At 49.1% G+C, this 17459-nt stretch overlaps 1 protein-coding gene across 3 annotated transcripts; it reads left to right on the top strand.

Moving 5' to 3' along the window:
- The first annotated feature begins 4889 nt into the window (after positions 1-4889).
- UBXN6 (UBX domain protein 6) lies at positions 4890-17179 on the top strand. 3 transcript variants are annotated; one of them, XM_073324554.1, is made up of 11 exons: positions 4890-5078; positions 10235-10392; positions 10810-10871; positions 11899-12030; positions 12485-12582; positions 13433-13508; positions 13596-13680; positions 14606-14825; positions 14993-15123; positions 15952-16097; positions 16490-17179. In XM_073324554.1, the coding sequence occupies exons 1-11, from the start codon at positions 4996-4998 to the stop codon at positions 16616-16618; spliced, it is 1320 nt and encodes a 439-aa protein (XP_073180655.1). In that variant the 5' UTR covers positions 4890-4995; the 3' UTR covers positions 16619-17179. The 3 variants fall into 3 exon arrangements, with proteins under 3 accessions (XP_073180655.1, XP_073180656.1, XP_073180657.1); XM_073324555.1 differs by lacking the exon at positions 4890-5078 and adding an exon at positions 6780-6869; XM_073324556.1 differs by lacking the exons at positions 4890-5078; positions 10810-10871 and having other exon boundaries at positions 10236-10392.
- The last annotated feature ends 280 nt before the right edge of the window (positions 17180-17459 follow it).

Genomic DNA, 17459 nt, shown 5'->3' with positions numbered 1-17459 from the left:
GGAGGGGCCGAGGGGGTCGGGGGAGTGTAGGGTCTCGGGGCTCTACGGGCCATGGAGGGGGCCAGGGCCAGGGCCAGGGCCAGGGCCGGGGGGGGGAGCAGAGGGGTGTGAAGGGGGGGGTCTAGGGAGCCTGAGGTGGGGGGAGTATAGTGGACATGGAAGGGATCTAGGAGGGGTGATGGGGCAATAGAGAACGGGGCGGTGGGGACGGTGGTGAGGGACTCTAGGGCATGGGTTATAGAAGGGACTTCTCGGGTGAAGAGGGGACTATGGGGTATTGAATGGTGGGTATAGAGAGGAAGAGGTGATTACAGGGGCTATAAAGTGAAGGGGTATGGAGGGATGGGGGGTATAGATGGGGTAAGGGGTATGGAGGCATGAGGGGTATAGATGGGGTAAGGGGTATGGAGGCATGAGGGGTATAGATGGGGTATGGAGGCATGAGGGGTATAGATGGGGTAAGGGGTATGGAGGCATGAGGGGTATAGATGGGGTATGGAGGCATGAGGGGTATAGATGGGGTAAGGGGTATGGAGGCATGAGGGGTATAGATGGGGTAAGAGGTATGGAGGCATGAGGGGTATAGATGGGGTAAGGGGTATGGAGGCATGAGGGGTATAGATGGGGTATGGAGGCATGAGGGGTATAGATGGGGTAAGGGGTATGGAGGCATGAGGGGTATAGATGGGGTATGGAGGCATGAGGGGTATAGATGGGGTAAGGGGTATGGAGGCATGAGGGGTATAGATGGGGTAAGGGGTATGGAGGCATGAGGGGTATAGATGGGGTAAGAGGTATAGGTTGACAGGAATAAAGAGGGTGGTATATAGGTGTACTGGGGAAGGAGGGAGAGGAGAGAATAGAGGGATGGGCTAGAGCAGGGGTCATCAAACTAGGGGTCACGACCCCCTGAGGGGTCCTGAGGTTATTACATGGGGGGGGTCGCGAGCTGTCAGCTTCCACCTCAAATCCCGCTTCGCTTCCAGCATTTATAATAGTGTTAAATATAAAAAAGTGTTTTTAATATATAAGAGGGGGTCACACTCAGAGGCTTGCTGTGTGAAAGGGGTCACCAGAACAAAAGTTTGAAAACCGCTGGGCTGTAGGGAAAAGGGATAGTATGGAGGGTTTTACAGTGCAGGGCTGTGCTACCTAGGGAGATGAGAGAGATTAGAAGAGAGATGACCTAGTATATGTATTCTTCATGCTGTATCCCTTTAATGCCCCTTCTTACTGCTTTGCTCCATTTTGTTCCCTCCACTTCCTTGTCTTCCCCAGGCTTTCTGGTCTGCCCTGAAACACTGATTCTTTTGGGAGGCTGATTTGCACTGTGATGGGTGCGGTGTAAGAACCCATACAGACTGATCACTGTATGCTGGGGCATTTCCCAGGCTGGTTGCCGGGGGATAACACGTAGCTCTTATTACAGGACACGGGGGTGGTACAGGTGACAATGGAGCAGAGTTAGTATTGCATCCTTCACCTTCTTTGTTGAAAGTGTTTGACATTAATTGCACAAAGACCCTCAAAATTAAACACAATAATAATTAGGACATCCCTTCTGGCCTGAAAATTATTAATTTATAATTAAATATGCCTATATATATCCAGAAACCTGCAGCAGTGGGAGAAGGGACCTTCCAATCCCCGTCACCACAGGTGTTATGGAACTGAATTGTTTTCTTTGTCCTGTTTAAGTGATAAGCCTCTAGACTAGGGGCAAGGACCATGTGTTCCCCCGTCTTGTTATGGTGCTGCGTGTAACACACGGGCTGAGTGCAGGTAACCCTGTCTCCCTCTAGTGGCTGGCTCTAGCAAGCAAAAGAGCCTGCTACTGATAACTAAACAGGTTAGGTCTGACTCCAAAACACCCTTTCAAGTTAATGGGATTCTTGAATGAGCACTTGGAAAAAGGGGCTTGTGTGTTCAGACCCTAACCCTACACCCACTGAAGTCAATTGAAAGCCACCAACAACTTCAGTAGGCTCAAGATTCAGCCCACAGAGCCCGATGAAGGAAAGCCTCTCTTCAGGGTCTGAATTATGAAAGTGCTGAATTTGACTCCTCTTGACCTGTCTCTGTGCATCTGGCCATATTTCATTACCCTGACAACGCTCAATAAATACTATAATATGAATAACAATCGCTAATACTTAAAGAGACAGCTAGAGGAACGAAACATAGGCTCTACAAGTGTGACAACATTGTCAACAAGCAGGGACAAAACTTAATTATAGAAATACAGTATAATCAGACTGCCAAAAAAATCAGGTAAAATCGTTTTGGAGAGGTTTGGATTTGAACACTCGTCTGTGATGTCTGCAACCCAAATGCAGCAACATTGGGCAAGTACGTGAGAACCAGAAAGTGAAATAGAGCAATGTATTGTCCAAGCCCAGGCAGAGTAAAGTGCAAAAAGCATTTGTAAACTAGAGTTTTAATATTGCTTGGGGCAGATTCTGGCTCTTGGGGCTTGTCTTCATAGACAGCGCTACAGCTGCACCCCCAGTGCAGCCATGCCACTGTAGTGCTTTAGTGAAGATGGTCCTCCGCCAACAGGCGAGCTTCTCCCATCGGCATAGTTATTCCACCTCACGGAGAGGTGGTAGCCATGTCTGCAGAAGAAGCTCTCCTGCCAACATAGCACTGTCTGCATAGGGGATTAGGCTTTTTCATATCCCTGAGTGATGTAATTATACTGATATAGGTCTGTAATGTAGGTCTGGCCTTAGTGACAAGAGGGCTTTCAAAAGGAACTTGCAAAAGTGTAACTGAGTTTTAATAACCCCAGGTAAGGGGGTTAAAATGCTGGTAAGGGAATGTCCTTCTTGTATATATGGGGCCAGATTCTTCACAGTTATATAAACCCAGATGTAAACCCAGAGTAACTCCACTGAAGGCAGTTAAGTTTATCCTAATGTAACCAAGAGTAGAATCTAGTCCCATATATTTTATACTTGACAGTATCCCTTTAATTCCAAAGTGCAATAGAACATATCTTTGTAAATCTGTCCTTCCTTGCGTAATGCCAAGAAAGGAACAGAGAGCACTGAAAGGAATTGGGCCTGGTCTTTGAGCAGGGGGTTGGACTAAATGACCTCCTGAGGTCCCTTCCAACCCTGATATTCTATGATTCTATGATACACACAATGTTGTATTTTGAAACCTATTTAGTTAAACCAGTGCAAAATTTTTAAACCTACTGCTTTAGGTAAAGTTGATTCCAAGTCAATTTAAGCTAAATTGATACAGGTCAGGATTAAGTGGCTTCAAGAGAATCCACGCAGGAGTTTGCACTAATTTAAGTAAATTGATATTAAAACTCATTTTAGTTAAACTGGTGTCATTTCTATGTGAAGCTCTTAGAAACAGCAAGCCGAATTCAGCAACCATATGAAAGCTGTTGAAAGTTGACATGATGTGTCAACAAAAATAAGCATGTGTGTGTGTGACGTAGGCCATGTCTAAACTACATTTATGTCAGCAAAACTTTTGTCGCTCAGGGCTGTGGAAAAAAAACCCTGTCCTGAGTGACATACATTTTGCTGGCATAAGCGCTCGTATGCACAGCGCTGTCGGTGGGAGACGCTCTTCCCCTGCCAGAACTACCGCTGCTCATTGAGCTGGTTTTATGATGTTGATGGGAGAGCTCTCTCCCATCTCCATGGCTGTATGGATATGGCTGTGCCACTCGCTGTAAGTTTGTAAGTGTAGACAGGGCCTTAGTGACAACTTGTCAAAACTAGCTGGATGTGCCAGCGAGGAGCATAGATTTACACAATGAAAACATCCACACCCTTTATTTAAAAAACATTTACATAGCAATTCTCCCCCTGGGGAGAGGATGAGTGAAAGAAAGAACCTCATATGACAGATGTTAATCATGTTGCTTAATGCATGACTGGAAGGCATTCAAATACTGACGTGATGAGGGGGAATTAAGAACCTATGTAGAGTAGAATAGAATAGCACCTAAAAGCAAAGGGGGCGGGAAGGGATGGGGAGTTGGGCGGGGGAAGGGATGGGTGTGGTGTGTGGGGGTGTGGGAAAGGGCAGGGAGTTTGGTGGGGGAAGGGACGGGGAGGGTGTGTGGAACTGAGGTGAGGGCAGTGTGTGGGGAAAGGACGGGGGCAGTGTGTGGGGGCAGGGGAAGGGATGGGGTGGTGTGTGGAACTGAGGTGGGGCAGTGTGTGGGGGTGGGGGCATGGACGGGGAGTAGGATGGGGGAAAGGATGGGGGATGGTGTGGGGGGAGGGGCGGTGTGTGGGGGAAGGGATGGGGAACAGTGTGGGGGGAGGGGCGGGGTATGGGAGAAGGGATGGGGGACGGTGTGGGGGGGACGGTGTGGGAGGAGGGGCAGGGTAAGAGACGGGGGTGGGGGTGGAGTAAGGAAAGGGGAGGGGTGTATGGGGGCGGGGGAAGGGATGAGGTGGTGTGTGGGCGGAGGGGCGGGGGATGGGGGAAGGGGTGGGGGACGGTGTGGGGGGAGAGGCGGCGTGTGGGAGGGATGGGGAGGGGCGGAGTGGGGGAGGAGGGGCGGGGTGGGGGGGAGGGCTGGCAGGCGGGGCAGGGTAAGAGACAGGGGGGGTGTATGGGGGCGGGGGAAGGGATGAGGTGTGGGGGGAGGGGCAGGATGGGGGAGGGGCGGGGTGTGGGGGGGAAGGGATGGAGGGCGGGGTGGGGATACGGAGAGGCCGGGCCCGCCCTGCCGCCCGCCCTCGGCGGACCCCTCGCACCATAGAGAAGCGAAGGAAGGCCTAGAGCGCCCTTGCCGGCTCGCGTCACACTGGCGGCGCGAGGTGACAGACGGGTGCTGGTCCCGCCCCCTCAGCTTCCCGCCCGTTCGAAGTGCCGATGGCTGCTCGGTAAGTCACGTGCCCGCAGCGAGAGGCGGGACTTCCTGTTTCCGGCGGCTGAGGGGAAGGTGGCTCCGCAGGTGTTTTGGTGCCTGGGAGCCGCCGGTGTCTCCCTGTCCCCCGCCCCCCCGGCGCCGCCATGCGGAAATTCTTCCAAGACATCAAAACAGATATGAAATTCAAAACAGCGGGGCCGGGCCAGAAGCTGGCGGAGCCGCCCAGGTACCGGGGGGCTGGAGGGAGGGAGGTGGCCGGGGAGAATGTGGGGGAGACGGACTGGGGGCAGCCGGGGGGGGGGAGGGAGGAATTGGGGGGGGAGACGGACTGGGGGCAGCCGGGGGGGGGGAGGGAGGAATTGGGGGGGGAGACGGACTGGGGGCAGCCGGGGGGGGGGAGGGAGGAATTGGGGGGGGAGACGGACTGGGGGCAGCCGGGGGGGGGGAGGGAGGAATTGGGGGGGGAGACGGACTGGGGGCAGCCGGGGGGGGGAAGGGAGGAATTGGGGGGGGAGACGGACTGGGGGCAGCCGGGGGGGGGGAGGGAGGAATTGGGGGGGGGAGACGGACTGGGGGCAGCCGGGGGGGGAAGGGAGGAATTGGGGGGGGGAGACGGACTGGGGGCAGCCGGGGGGGGGAAGGGAGGAATTGGGGGGGGGAGACGGACTGGGGGCAGCCGGGGGGGGGAAGGGAGGAATTGGGGGGGGGAGACGGACTGGGGGCAGCCGGGGGGGGGGAGGGAGGAATTGGGGGGGGAGACGGACTGGGGGCAGCCGGGGGGGGGAGGGAGGAATTGGGGGGGGGAGACGGACTGGGGGCAGCCGGGGGGGGGAGGGAGGAATTGGGGGGGGGAGACGGACTGGGGGCAGCCGGGGGGGGGGAAGGGAGGAATTGGGGGGGGGGAGACGGACTGGGGGCAGCCGGGGGGGGGAAGGGAGGAATTGGGGGGGGGGAGACGGACTGGGGGCAGCCGGGGGGGGGAAGGGAGGAATTGGGGGGGGGAGACGGACTGGGGGCAGCCGGGGGGGGGAAGGGAGGAATTGGGGGGGGGAGACGGACTGGGGGCAGCCGGGGGGGGGAAGGGAGGAATTGGGGGGGGGAGACGGACTGGGGACAGCCGGGGGGGGGAAGGGAGGAATTGGGGGGGGAGACGGACTGGGGGCAGCCGGGGGGGGGAAGGGAGGAATTGGGGGGGGAGACGGACTGGGGGCAGCCGGGGGGGGGAGGGAGGAATTGGGGGGGGGAGACGGACTGGGGGCAGCCGGGGGGGGAGACGGAAGATGGACTGGGGGTGCCGTTAGTGGGGTGCAAGTTGGTCAGGGTGATTCATTGAAAGCCACATGCTATTAGTGGCATGAGGTAGCCAGTCCCGGACTCTGTCTCCTTCTGGGGTCCGTGATGCTACGCAGCTCCTGGAGATCAAACCCACTGTCAGTAACCAATTTCTGTGTGAGAAGCTATGGAGTTCCCTGTTTCTGATGCAGCAAGAGCTACCATGGTTCCACTTTGCTCTACTCCTCCAAAAGGTGCCAAGCTCTGGGAATAGTATTAGAGCCTCTGAGCTGGGTGGGTGGGGTGGGGACTCTCGCAGTGGGATGCAGGACACATCACCAGAGGAGTAACTTTTATCTTCCTTGTGGGACTTTTGGCTTTAGAACCTATCAGACAATTCCAGCAAGTGGAAAAACTTTTACTGTAGTCCAGAAGAAGTGCTTTTGTTTACCTGGTTCACATGTGTCTGAGTCAGAGCTGCTGACTCTTCTGACACAACCAGGCTCTTACTCCTGTTAGCCCGGCAGGAGCTGGTACAGTAAAGAAAGAACTGACGGGACCCAGTGCGGCTCCGGGGAACACATTCGTTCAAGTCCTGACCACAGAATTGGTATTCTTGGTGCTGATTTTCAGATCCCAAGTTAAGTTTGCGGCAATGATGATGATGGAAAAATCACTTGACTTGTAAAGGTGCAGGATTGATCTAGAGGCAGTTGAGACAAGTACAGAACCTCACCATGTTATGGTTAGTCACTTTCCTAAATATCATTGTACCTCAGCTGTTTATGAAATATGCCAGCTGGGTGCATGTGGCATAACCACACTGGGAACTAAAATCACCCTGGTGAGATGAGGGAAGTATCTGCTCCCAGACCAGTGTGTGGTGAATAGACCATTGACAGTTTTGTAAGGTCTAGTATCTTGAGAACAAACAAAGACTAAAATGAACAAGGAAGTACTTGTGGCACCTTGGATACGCTCAAATAAATTTGTTAGTCTAAGGTGCCACAAGTACTCGTTCTTTCTGCTGATACAGACTAACAAGGCTACCACTCTGAAAGACTAAAATGATTGCTTTATGTCATATGAATGCTGAGAATCCCAAACTCCACTGGCTCAGGAGACAGTGGCTGGTACAATTGCCTTGGAATACAAGCCCCTTGCTTGCAGAAAGCCAGGATACAATCAGAATGAAGCACTGTGTAGGCTTGCTGTCCCAAGATCTATCTGGGCTGCAAACAGTATTGATGGACTAGTTCACATATCTTCAGGATCAGTAAATGTTTTGAAGCAGGTTTAATACATTAGGCCAATACACAGATCAGTGATGGTGAAAGTGGCACTAGACTGGAATCTATCTTCTCAGTGACCTGACCTAGTCAGTGCTGCACTATGTATTGTTCTTGCTCTTCTGTGTCATTTGTTTAGTTTCCATGTGACTTTCACATGCTTGATCTCAGCCCTGCTTAAATGCACACACAGAGAGGGCTAGAGTCCCCAGTTCTATCCTAAATCCTGAAGGAACCTTACTAATAAGTTAGCTTAAAAACTGAACCTTTCAATAACAATAGTTCTTAAAAGTTGCAAGGGATTTGTAGTTGTAGGATCATAGATTAAATCCAATTTCCTGTGGCCTTCAGGGAGAAGAAGTCCAGTATTATTTACTGCTCAAAACTTGGGCCACGTAGGCTTGACCAACTGCCCTATAGCAGCTGAGTTGCAATGCTACCTAGCAAGGGCATCAGGTTCCTTTGTGACCTTATAAAGCTGTTATGTCACTGTTGAGCATCTGCAGTTGCTTCCAGTTCAAGCCTGTTCTTGGAGCTGCCCAGAGTAGTGCTGTGTGGGATTATACACGGGTGAGGGTGGAAGTTGAGCAGAGCAGCAGAAAGTGTTAAATTCTGTTTCCTGCTAGCAATAGACATTCTCCATTTCTAATGGTATCCATGCTTTGTAGTGGGTGCAGTCTTCAGGCTTTCCTGCAGTGCATATTGTGTACAAGCATTTGATACACAGCAACCCTCTCCCCGTGTTTTTATGGGGGCGGGAGGAGTATCTCGGAAAAAATGGGTCCATCTTCTTTCAAGGGGAAGGTGCCTTATAACGGCCTGATTTTTTTTTTTTTTTTAAATCCTGCTTGTCGTCTTTGGTGTTGAGGAAGGATGTCTTAGATGACTGACATGTTCATGAATACTTATTAAAGCAACTAGGATTTGAATCCTTGACACAGAGCTCTTCTCTCAAGTGTCTGAGTGAAATAGGGGCTAATTATTTAAGTCTGGGGAAAAAATCTCATTCTCTAGCAATTGGGTTCCTTTCATAGCATCCAAATGGCATCCTTCTGGGTGTCCATAGCCTTCAGGGTAAACAAGACATGAAATTCTAATGTAAAAGTCTGTTTAAACCCCACCTCCATCATCTTGAAGAGCTTCTTTTCTATGTAACAAAAGCATAGTACTCCTTCCCTTCTTTCGCCTCTCTGCAGATCACCTGTAACCAAAGGCTTAGGGCTTGTCTATATAAGAACAGCCATACTGGGTCAGACCAACAGTCCCAGTAGCCTGTCTTCCGACAGGACCAATGCCAGGTGCCCCAGAGGGAATGAACAGAACAGGTAATCATCAAGTGATCTATCCCATCGCCCATTCCTAGCTTCTGGCAAACAGAGGCTAGGGACACCATCCCTGTCTATCCTGGCTAATAGCCATTGATGGACATATCCTCCATGAATTTATCTAGTTCTTTTTTGAACCCTGTTATAGCCTTGGCCTTCACAACATCCTCTGGCAAGGAGTTCCACAGGTTGACTGCATCGTTTGAAAAAATACTTCCTTTTGTTTGTTTTAAATCTGCTGCCTATTAGGGTGACCCCTAGTTCTTGTATTATGAGAAGGAATAAATAACACTTCCTTATTTACTTTCTCCACACCAGTCATGATTTTATAGACCTCCATCATATCCCTCCTTAGTTGTCTCTTTTCCAAGCTGAAAAGGCCCAGTCTTAATAATCTCTCCTCATATGGCAGCCATTCCATACCCCTAATCATTTTTGTTGCCATTTTCTGAACCTTTTCCAATTCATCTTTTTGAGATGGGGTGACCTCATCTGCACGCAGTATTTAAGATGTGGCTGTACCATGGATTTATATTTATATATACTTATATGATATTTTCTGTCTTCTTATCTCTCCCTTTCTTAATGATGCTCAACATTCTTTTGCTTTTTGACTGCTGCTGCACATTGAGTGGATGTTTTCAGAGAATTATCCACAATGACTCCAAGAACTCTCTCTTGAACACTACAGTGGGACCCGGCATTGCACCACTGTAGTGCTTCAGTGTGGACACTAATTACACCAATGGAAGGGGTTTTCCCTTTGCTGTAGTTAATCCACCTCCCCAGGTGGCAGTAGCTAGGTTGATGGAAGAATTCTTCCCTCAACTTAACATGGAGTACACCATGGGTTAGGTCAGCATAGCTGCATCTCTTGGAAGTGTGGGTTTTTCACATCCCTGAGAGATGAAGCTGTGCTGATGTGAGTTCCCAGTGTAGACTAGCTCACGGTGTACTTAATGGACACCATCAGAGTTAACCTACCATTTCGTAGCCAGATTTTCAGAGGTACTGAGCACCTGCAGCTCCCCTTCAGTTGGTGTTGTAGGTGCTTATGACTCTGAAATTCAGATCCCAGATCTTTAAGTTGCATTTAAATGTAATTTATTAACCTTAAGGAAGAGTTGCTTGAACTTAAACTGTCTCCTCTTGTGTCTGCAACCCAAATACAGTATGCCAGTGCTACAGCATGATAGCCAGAATATGAAACTGATCAGTCTGGCTTTTGTTGATCAAATAGAGGCAGTTTCATGAAGTAAACATCAGCTGGAAAAAATAAACTGGATTTTATAAACCTTCCAATTTTAATAATCTGTAGTTTGAGTGCCTACAGTAAGGGGACATATACAAATCCTAACTAGCTCCTTTAACTGTGGTGAACATAAACCAGTGATCAGAGTGAGATTATAGTTATCTGCTTTCGGCTGACTTCTTCTAGGGTTCTGGCTCTCCTGCAAGGGCTGTTCATTTATTTGTGCCTTTCTTTTATCCACCAGGGAAAGGGCCCCCAAAGAAAAGCCAAAAGCAGCGACCCCAAAGTCTCGTCAAGGGCCCACAGATGAGGCCCAGAGGGCAGCAGCTGCAGCCTTGGCCCGGCTGGAGCAGAAGCCCAAGCCGTGGCTCCCTTCATCCCAAGATGCCATCAAGAGTCAGGGTAAGAACGGCCAACACCCATTTCTTGTCCAGGGGCATGACAGGCATATTTGTGAGTCCACAAAGTGCTCATTTACAGGGAGTATTTTCACCAGTCTATTTATTGGCCCTGCAAAGCCTACACTCATCTCAGCGGCATTTCTGTCTCTCAGAATGGGGGGTTGAGGAGCCTGTCTCCTGTAGTTTCACACCCCCACGGCCAGTTTTGCACAACCAGCTAGGTGCACTCTCGGAAGTGGGGGTTGCATTCTTCTGAAACATTGTGTTCTGACCCACTGCCCAGAGGCAAGGTACCAAACATGAACCAACTGCCTGATGCAGGATTGTAAATCCAAACGGCTGCTTCCCTGCCCCAGGTTTGTAGAGTTCACCGGGTTGTGCCACGTCTGATGCCGTACCCTGGATTTGTGTCTCGTAGTGAAAAAGGAGCTTATGGCTGAAGCAGCAGCAAGTGAGAGACAACTCTCCACGGGTCACAAGGTATGAGGAGATGCTGCTATTCAAGGGCCTATGATCTCTGGGCAACTGAGAATCCCTGAGTTACGAAGCTCGAGCATCTCCTAGGGAAGGGGATACCAGCCCCTGTGCTGTGGGACTGTGGATTTGAGTCTGACTTTCAAAATGAGCAAATAGCTGCTTATGGTTCAGAGAGCTTAATAATCCTTTAGTTTGTACTACGGCATCTCTTCTGAAAGCTGCTGATTTGGTGGGGAGTGAGCAAGACAAGCTAGGATTTAAGAACAGTTGCTATGGAGTCAGAGTAGTGATTTTGCACTTGATGCAAGAGACCACCCACTTTTTACCCCTTTCTTATTTAAAAACTCCTTGTCCGAAACTTCCCTGGGCTGAGCCTGCGAGTTCCTGTGTATAGGAGAGTTAGTTCTATTGATTGGCCCTGAGCCAAATTTGCATACCCATAATGGGTAGCAGCTCAGTCTGATGAAATCAGCAGGACTACGCCTGGATTAAGGTGCTGCCTGGTGTGAGCAAGGATATTGGAATCTGGCCCTCTGTTGTGGTATTACTCTCAAAGCCACATGATGAAAATAAGTCATATCTCCTATAGCTGAGTCTTTTTAACATAACTAGAGACTGGTGTATAACAAGTGCTGACAGCTCCTGAACTCCATGGCTGCCAAGCATTTACCCTTTTAGTTACAAGTGCTTTGCAGACTTTGGGTGATTTGACTGTTAGCGTTCCATTCCTCTGCTCTTACGTGGAGGGGTTGTTACTGGTATCTCTTCAGAATGCCTTCAGGTAGCTTCTTGGAAGGTACCTTCCATTATATTAGAAGGGATCTCATTCAAGCTTTGGGTAGCATTGCTCAGTGCTGCTATGTGGCTGACTAATCCAGACAGCCCATGAGGCATGCTGAGAGATTCAGAGGGGAGATGCCAGTCTCCTGTGTTCCCTGAGTTGTACTAGCAAGAAAGCTGTGCATGAGGGAGATGGGCATCAAACGTTCTCCCCCTTTGAGCCCACGTTTGATTTCAGCTCTTTCTTCAGGGTCCTGTGTCTGCGGTTGAGGAAGAAACAGCTGGACTGTCAGTGTCAGGGGTCTATTTCATTTGCCCGCTAACTGGGGCCACCGTAAGGAAAGACCAGAAGGAAGCACACATAAAAGAGGCCATCCTCTTAGTAAGTGAGGTCCTCTGCCGACCAGACTTTTCATCATTTCCTGCCTTTCATCTTACTAAATCCTCGGCATGGTCCCCAAGTGCAGTGTAACCCATGGGAAATGCCCCTGGGGGGGATGGGCTCAGCAAGACTCTCAGGCATCCCTGGGCTTGATACTTTATGCAGAACAACATGCTCTCTCCTCTACCACCAATGCACAAAATGACAGCCCTCTGCTCTCTTCACTGTCCTGTCGTCCCCGTCTCCCCCCCCCCCCCCCAAAAAAAAAAAAAAAAAAAGCTTGTCTCTTCAAGGACTGTAAATCCAGATGTGGATAGTTGTTGACAAATGCCTGCCCTGACTTCTTCCTCTGAGTTTGGCAGGAGCACTAGTCTCCAGAACTTTGTTCAGTCTGCCCCTCTGGTTCTGCAATTGGCGTTGACAGTCTGCTGACGCTTCTGTCCTTCTCCCTCAGCATTTCTCTAGAGACCCAGTGGCTGCCTCGATCATGGAGATTCACACCTTCAACAGGGACCGAGAGAAAGTGAAAATTGGTGTTGAGACCATTGCCAAGTAAGTGGTCTGAATGTCTTGTGCAGCGCCCAGCTCACAGATGCATGAAATTTGTCACCTCTCCAGACGAGAAGGCGTGGGTGAAAGCAATTGCCCCTTTCCCAGAAGGTTAATGGGGAGGGGATTTTCTTGTGCTCTGGGTGGTGCTGAAAGGAACACTGACAGTGAAGATTTGGAAATATTTCCTAATGGTGAAGTCTGTTAGACTGTACAATGTGCAGTCCAGGAAATAAAACTTGTGAGTGAGAGATTAACTAGATCTTAAAGGTGGTCCCTGTACTCCTAGAACTAGGTACCCCCAGGTGGATCGTCCCTCTGAGTGAAATGTGAGTGCCCTCTGATGCCAGGTTAGCCTCCGAAGCATGAGGCTTTGGCTGTAAAGCAGACTGTAGAGGGGGACACACCAATTGTAGCTTGTTTCAAACTGGCAGCAGCATAGCCGTGTGCATGAAGAGCAGTCTGGATGCTGGAATGCAAATAAACCCCATAGTCTCCTGCCATCCCATCATAGTCACAGGGCTCTTGTGTTTCATAGTTGTGTCCAGTGGGGATTCCTAAAGACTCCTATCTGGAGAAAGATGGTCGAGGCAGTTGGTGCAATGCACATGACCCAGTAGTAAAGTAGTGGGGTATCCTGCATGAGTGTTCAGAAATAGCTTTCTCTTGGGATAAAGCAGCCTGGGAAGGGTGGAAGTGCTAGTGGAGAGGAGACACTTGGAGAGCTCTTTGGACCCAAGTAATGTGTTTTTTAAACTTTGATCTTGGCACTAAATGGGACCCAAGATTCACGAGTGATCTGAGCATCCATGCCTGTTGTGAATGAAGTGTGTGATGGTCCTGTCTTCTGCAGATATCTGGATAACATCCACCTCCATCCAGAGGAGGAGAAGTACCGGAAGATCAAACTACAGAATAAAGTGTTTCAGGTGAGATTCAGACTCTTGCAGTTGCCACATGGAGGAATAATTCCCACTCTGTAGTAGATTAAATCTAACCCTCTCCTTACCTTCTAGGAAAGGATAAACTGTCTAGAAGGGACACACGAGTTTCTCCAGGCCATTGGGTTTGAGAAGGAAATGCTGCCTGTTCCAGGACAAGGCAAGAAATCAAACTGTATCAGACTTGAGACTGGGGTCAGCTACTTGTGAGGAGTAACAGTGTGTCACTGGGAGGCAGCTTTGATTACTGTTGGAGCCCTCTAAAGCTGTGGTTCTCAACCAGGGTACACATACTTGGGGGGGGTACGCAGAGGTTTCCTGGGGGCACATCGACTCATCTACATATTTGCCTAGTTTTACAACAGGCTATGTAAAAAGCACTAGTGAAGTCAGTACAAATGAAAATTTCATGCAGACAATGACTTTACACTGCTCTGTGTACTATACACTGAAATGTAAGTACAATATTTATATTCCAGTTGATTTATTTTATAACTATATGGTAAAAATGAGAAAGTCAGCCATTTCTCAGACATAGTGAGCTGTGACACTTGTGTATTTTTATGTCTGATTTTGTAAGCAAGTTGTTTTTAAGTAAAAAGAACAGGAGCACTTGTGGCCCCTTAGAGACTAACACATTTATTTGAGCATAAGCTTTCCTGAGCTACAGCTCACTTCAACTTCAACGAAAGCTTATGCTCAAATAAATGTATTAGTCTCTAAGGGGCCACAAGTCCTCCTTTTCTTTTTGCGAATACAGACTAACACGGCTGCTCCTCTGAAACCTAGTTTTTAAGTGAGGTGCAACGTGGGGGTACATGAGACAAATCTCTCCTGAAAGGGGGACAGTAGTCTGGAAAGGTTGAGAGCAGTGCTCTAAAGTCTGCTGTACGTTGTAACATCACCATTTTACACCCCCCACCCCAACCTGCAGCTTGCCTGTTGCCTCAGGGTGATTTGCTCTCAGGACTGCTTTCCATGAGGTTGCAGGTAGCAGTGGATACACTCCCCATGCGTGGTTGTGGGGAGAGCAATTAGGATTGAAGGGAAAACAAGGCACTTAAGCACAGTGCATGTGTTTGTAGAGACCACAGAAGAGTATTATATGCTGAAGGAGGAAGTGTTGACTAAGCTGGAGGATCTCAAGGACTATAAGGAGCAGCTGTTGAGCTGTGAGCCAGTGAAGGCCCAGCTGGATCGCCAGCTCTGTGTATTCAAACCCTCCCCTCAAGCTGCCCAGTTTGAGCTGCCCCAGGACTTCTACAACCTCACGGCAGAGGAGCTAAAGCGTGAACAGCGGCTCCGGTGAGTGTCCTGCAGCATGAAGCGCTGCATGTAAAAGGAGGGAGCTGCATAATTGGGGAGGAGGATGGGCTGACCATACCGGTGTGGTGTGTTGCTCTGGTTTGGAAAATCTCACCCCCCCCCCCACCTTTGCTTTATTTCATGTTAAAACCGTCTCGTCTATAAAGGACGGAAGCAGTGGAGAAGGCCTCTATGCTGAGGACAAAGGCTATGCGGGAGAGAGAAGAACAAAGGGAAATGCGGAAATATAACTACACGCTGCTACGAGTCCGTTTCCCAGATGGATACATTCTGCAAGGTAAAGGATGGCCGCATCTTGCAACTTACTCTTGTATACATGCCCCAGAGAACGTCTGGAAATTCCGCTTTGTAGTTTGAGAGCAAGAATCAAAAACCTGGCAGGACCAGGGGGAAAGAACCTGGCCAGAATCTGCTTGGCAACATGGGGATAGAATAACTCAACCAGCTGGGATGCTTCTAGCTACTGCGTGGGACTGAGACAATGGGGTAACTATATTTTTGCAGCTTCTGTAGAAATTTCTCTCTAAAGCATCCGTCACTCTTGCCATCTAAACCAATGGTGAGTATAAAGATCTAGGACATCCTTGGGCAGCATCATGCCTTGATCTGTGCTAAAGCTGTACAAGAGTTTCCATACTGCTGAGGGTAAATGAGCAATCTACTGGCTCAGATTCCAGTGAGCGGTTCATTAAAACAGTAATGGGTGTGTTGCCCACATGGTGGGTAACAGGCTGAAAGTGGTTCTGTAGCCTGAGGAACACCAGTTGCATTTTGTAATAGGAGACGCTTTAGCATCTTGCAATGAAGGTACTAGACTAACTAAGCTTTCCAGTGGATTTTATTTTTAGGTTAGAGGTGCAATGGTATTTTGTGGCCCTGCTGTGCTACTCTTGGGATGACCAACATGTTGCTATGAAATGTTTACCTGTTGAGTAAATCACATCAGCCTTGATTCCTTCCCTAATGAACTATCTTAATGTCATCCAAATATGCAACTAAGGGTCTTGGTGAGAGCAGGCAAATGGGAGTCTGCCTATAAACCAGTTTTAATATCTTGATAAGCAGAAAAATGTGACCTTAACACTGTCTTCCCTTTTCATGACAGGGACATTCTATGCCCGGGAGCCAGTATCTGTGCTCTACAGGTTTGTGAGAGAAGCACTGAGGGATGATTGGATGCCCTTTGAGCTACTTGCACCTGGAGGTGTCAAACTGACTGAAGAGAACTTGGCATTCAATGAGTGTGGGCTGGTGAGTAAAGCAATCTAGTTGAAGCCACTTACAGCAGATACAAACCTGTTCAGTGAAAGGAAATGGGACTGTAATAAGTCTGCTCCCAGTGGTGGTCTAATCTCTTGTGATACTGAACTGCTCTGTCCTCGACTCAGTGCAGTTAAACTTCAGCCTGGTTGCTAGATGAACTATCCCTTACCTCAGAGCTCAGGGAAAGCTTTTGGCACAGGGCTAGGAACTTTGCACTGTATGTCCTGTCTTCCTGCCTGTCAAAGGTCTTCCAAAACCAACATTCCAACTCTTGTACACCTGGAAGACCATTTTCAAGGGGTTAAAGATGCGTAAAATACTCATTGACCAGCTTCAGTGTAGTTACTGTTAACATCTAGTACATTTTCTGCTTGTTCTAGGTGCCCTCTGCTCTCCTGATTTTTGCATGGGATGCAGCTGTCATGGCAGATGTAAAAGCTTCAGGAGAAGAGCAGAAAGGAAGCCCCTTGAAACCAGAACTCCTTTCTGCTGTCCAGATATTGTCATGAAATAAACAGGATTGGATTCAGTGTGGTTGGCTCTATTATGTGCTGTTGCCTCCTCCCCTGCACTCCTCAAGCATGAAAATGGAAGCTGCCTAACTATTTGTCACAAACTTGAGGGAAGACTTCAATTTTAGCTAGAGCATTAGGAGGCCAGGTTTCAGAATGCATTGTGCATTAGCATAATCACCTCCAGTTCAGAGAGGAGTGGCTGTATAATGGGACATGAGGACTGTATTTAAACAGATTTAATAGTCTGAAGACAGTCTTGCCCAGAAAAACTTTAAATGTGCTGCTTTTATATAACTTATTGTAAAAAGTTATTTTGGTTACTCTGTTTAATCTCTTTTCTAGTTTGGCTACAGAGAATAAAAATCCACCCTACTGAACCGTAGCAAACCAAGGACAGCTGCAAGACTATCCCGTTATTGAGTTTTGATAGTGGGCAGGGCTAGTGTTCACTTTTCCTTATGCTTCTATTGTACAAAAATTGCTGCTGAATGAGACTTGTTTAAAACTAATTATGTTCACGAACTTGTTAAATTGATTAAATGGACTACTTGGAAATGCAGTTTCCTTGAGTCAGGTTATTGAGTTAACTTGCCTTAGAGTTAAGGCTGTGTGTTTGTCACAGAGATTGCTGGTGCTGTTTCAGGGGCTGGGTAGTTCCAGGGCCAGCAGCAGCAGTGTGGGAGGGGGTTCAGGGATTTCTGGCTCCCATGAGCATGACCTGCAGCTCCTAGGTGGTGGAGGGTCCAAGGGGCTGTAGTTCCCAGCCAGTGGGATCAGCAGAGCTCCTGCCCTGGCCCCTCTACTGCCTAGGAGCTGCAGGGACAGGGAGCCCCTT

This window comes from Lepidochelys kempii, chromosome 25 (genome assembly GCF_965140265.1).
Source record: "Lepidochelys kempii isolate rLepKem1 chromosome 25, rLepKem1.hap2, whole genome shotgun sequence".
Taxonomy (NCBI): domain Eukaryota; kingdom Metazoa; phylum Chordata; order Testudines; family Cheloniidae; genus Lepidochelys; species Lepidochelys kempii.
The sequence above is the reverse complement of the archived record's forward strand: the minus strand, read 5'-3'. Positions and strand labels throughout refer to the sequence as shown.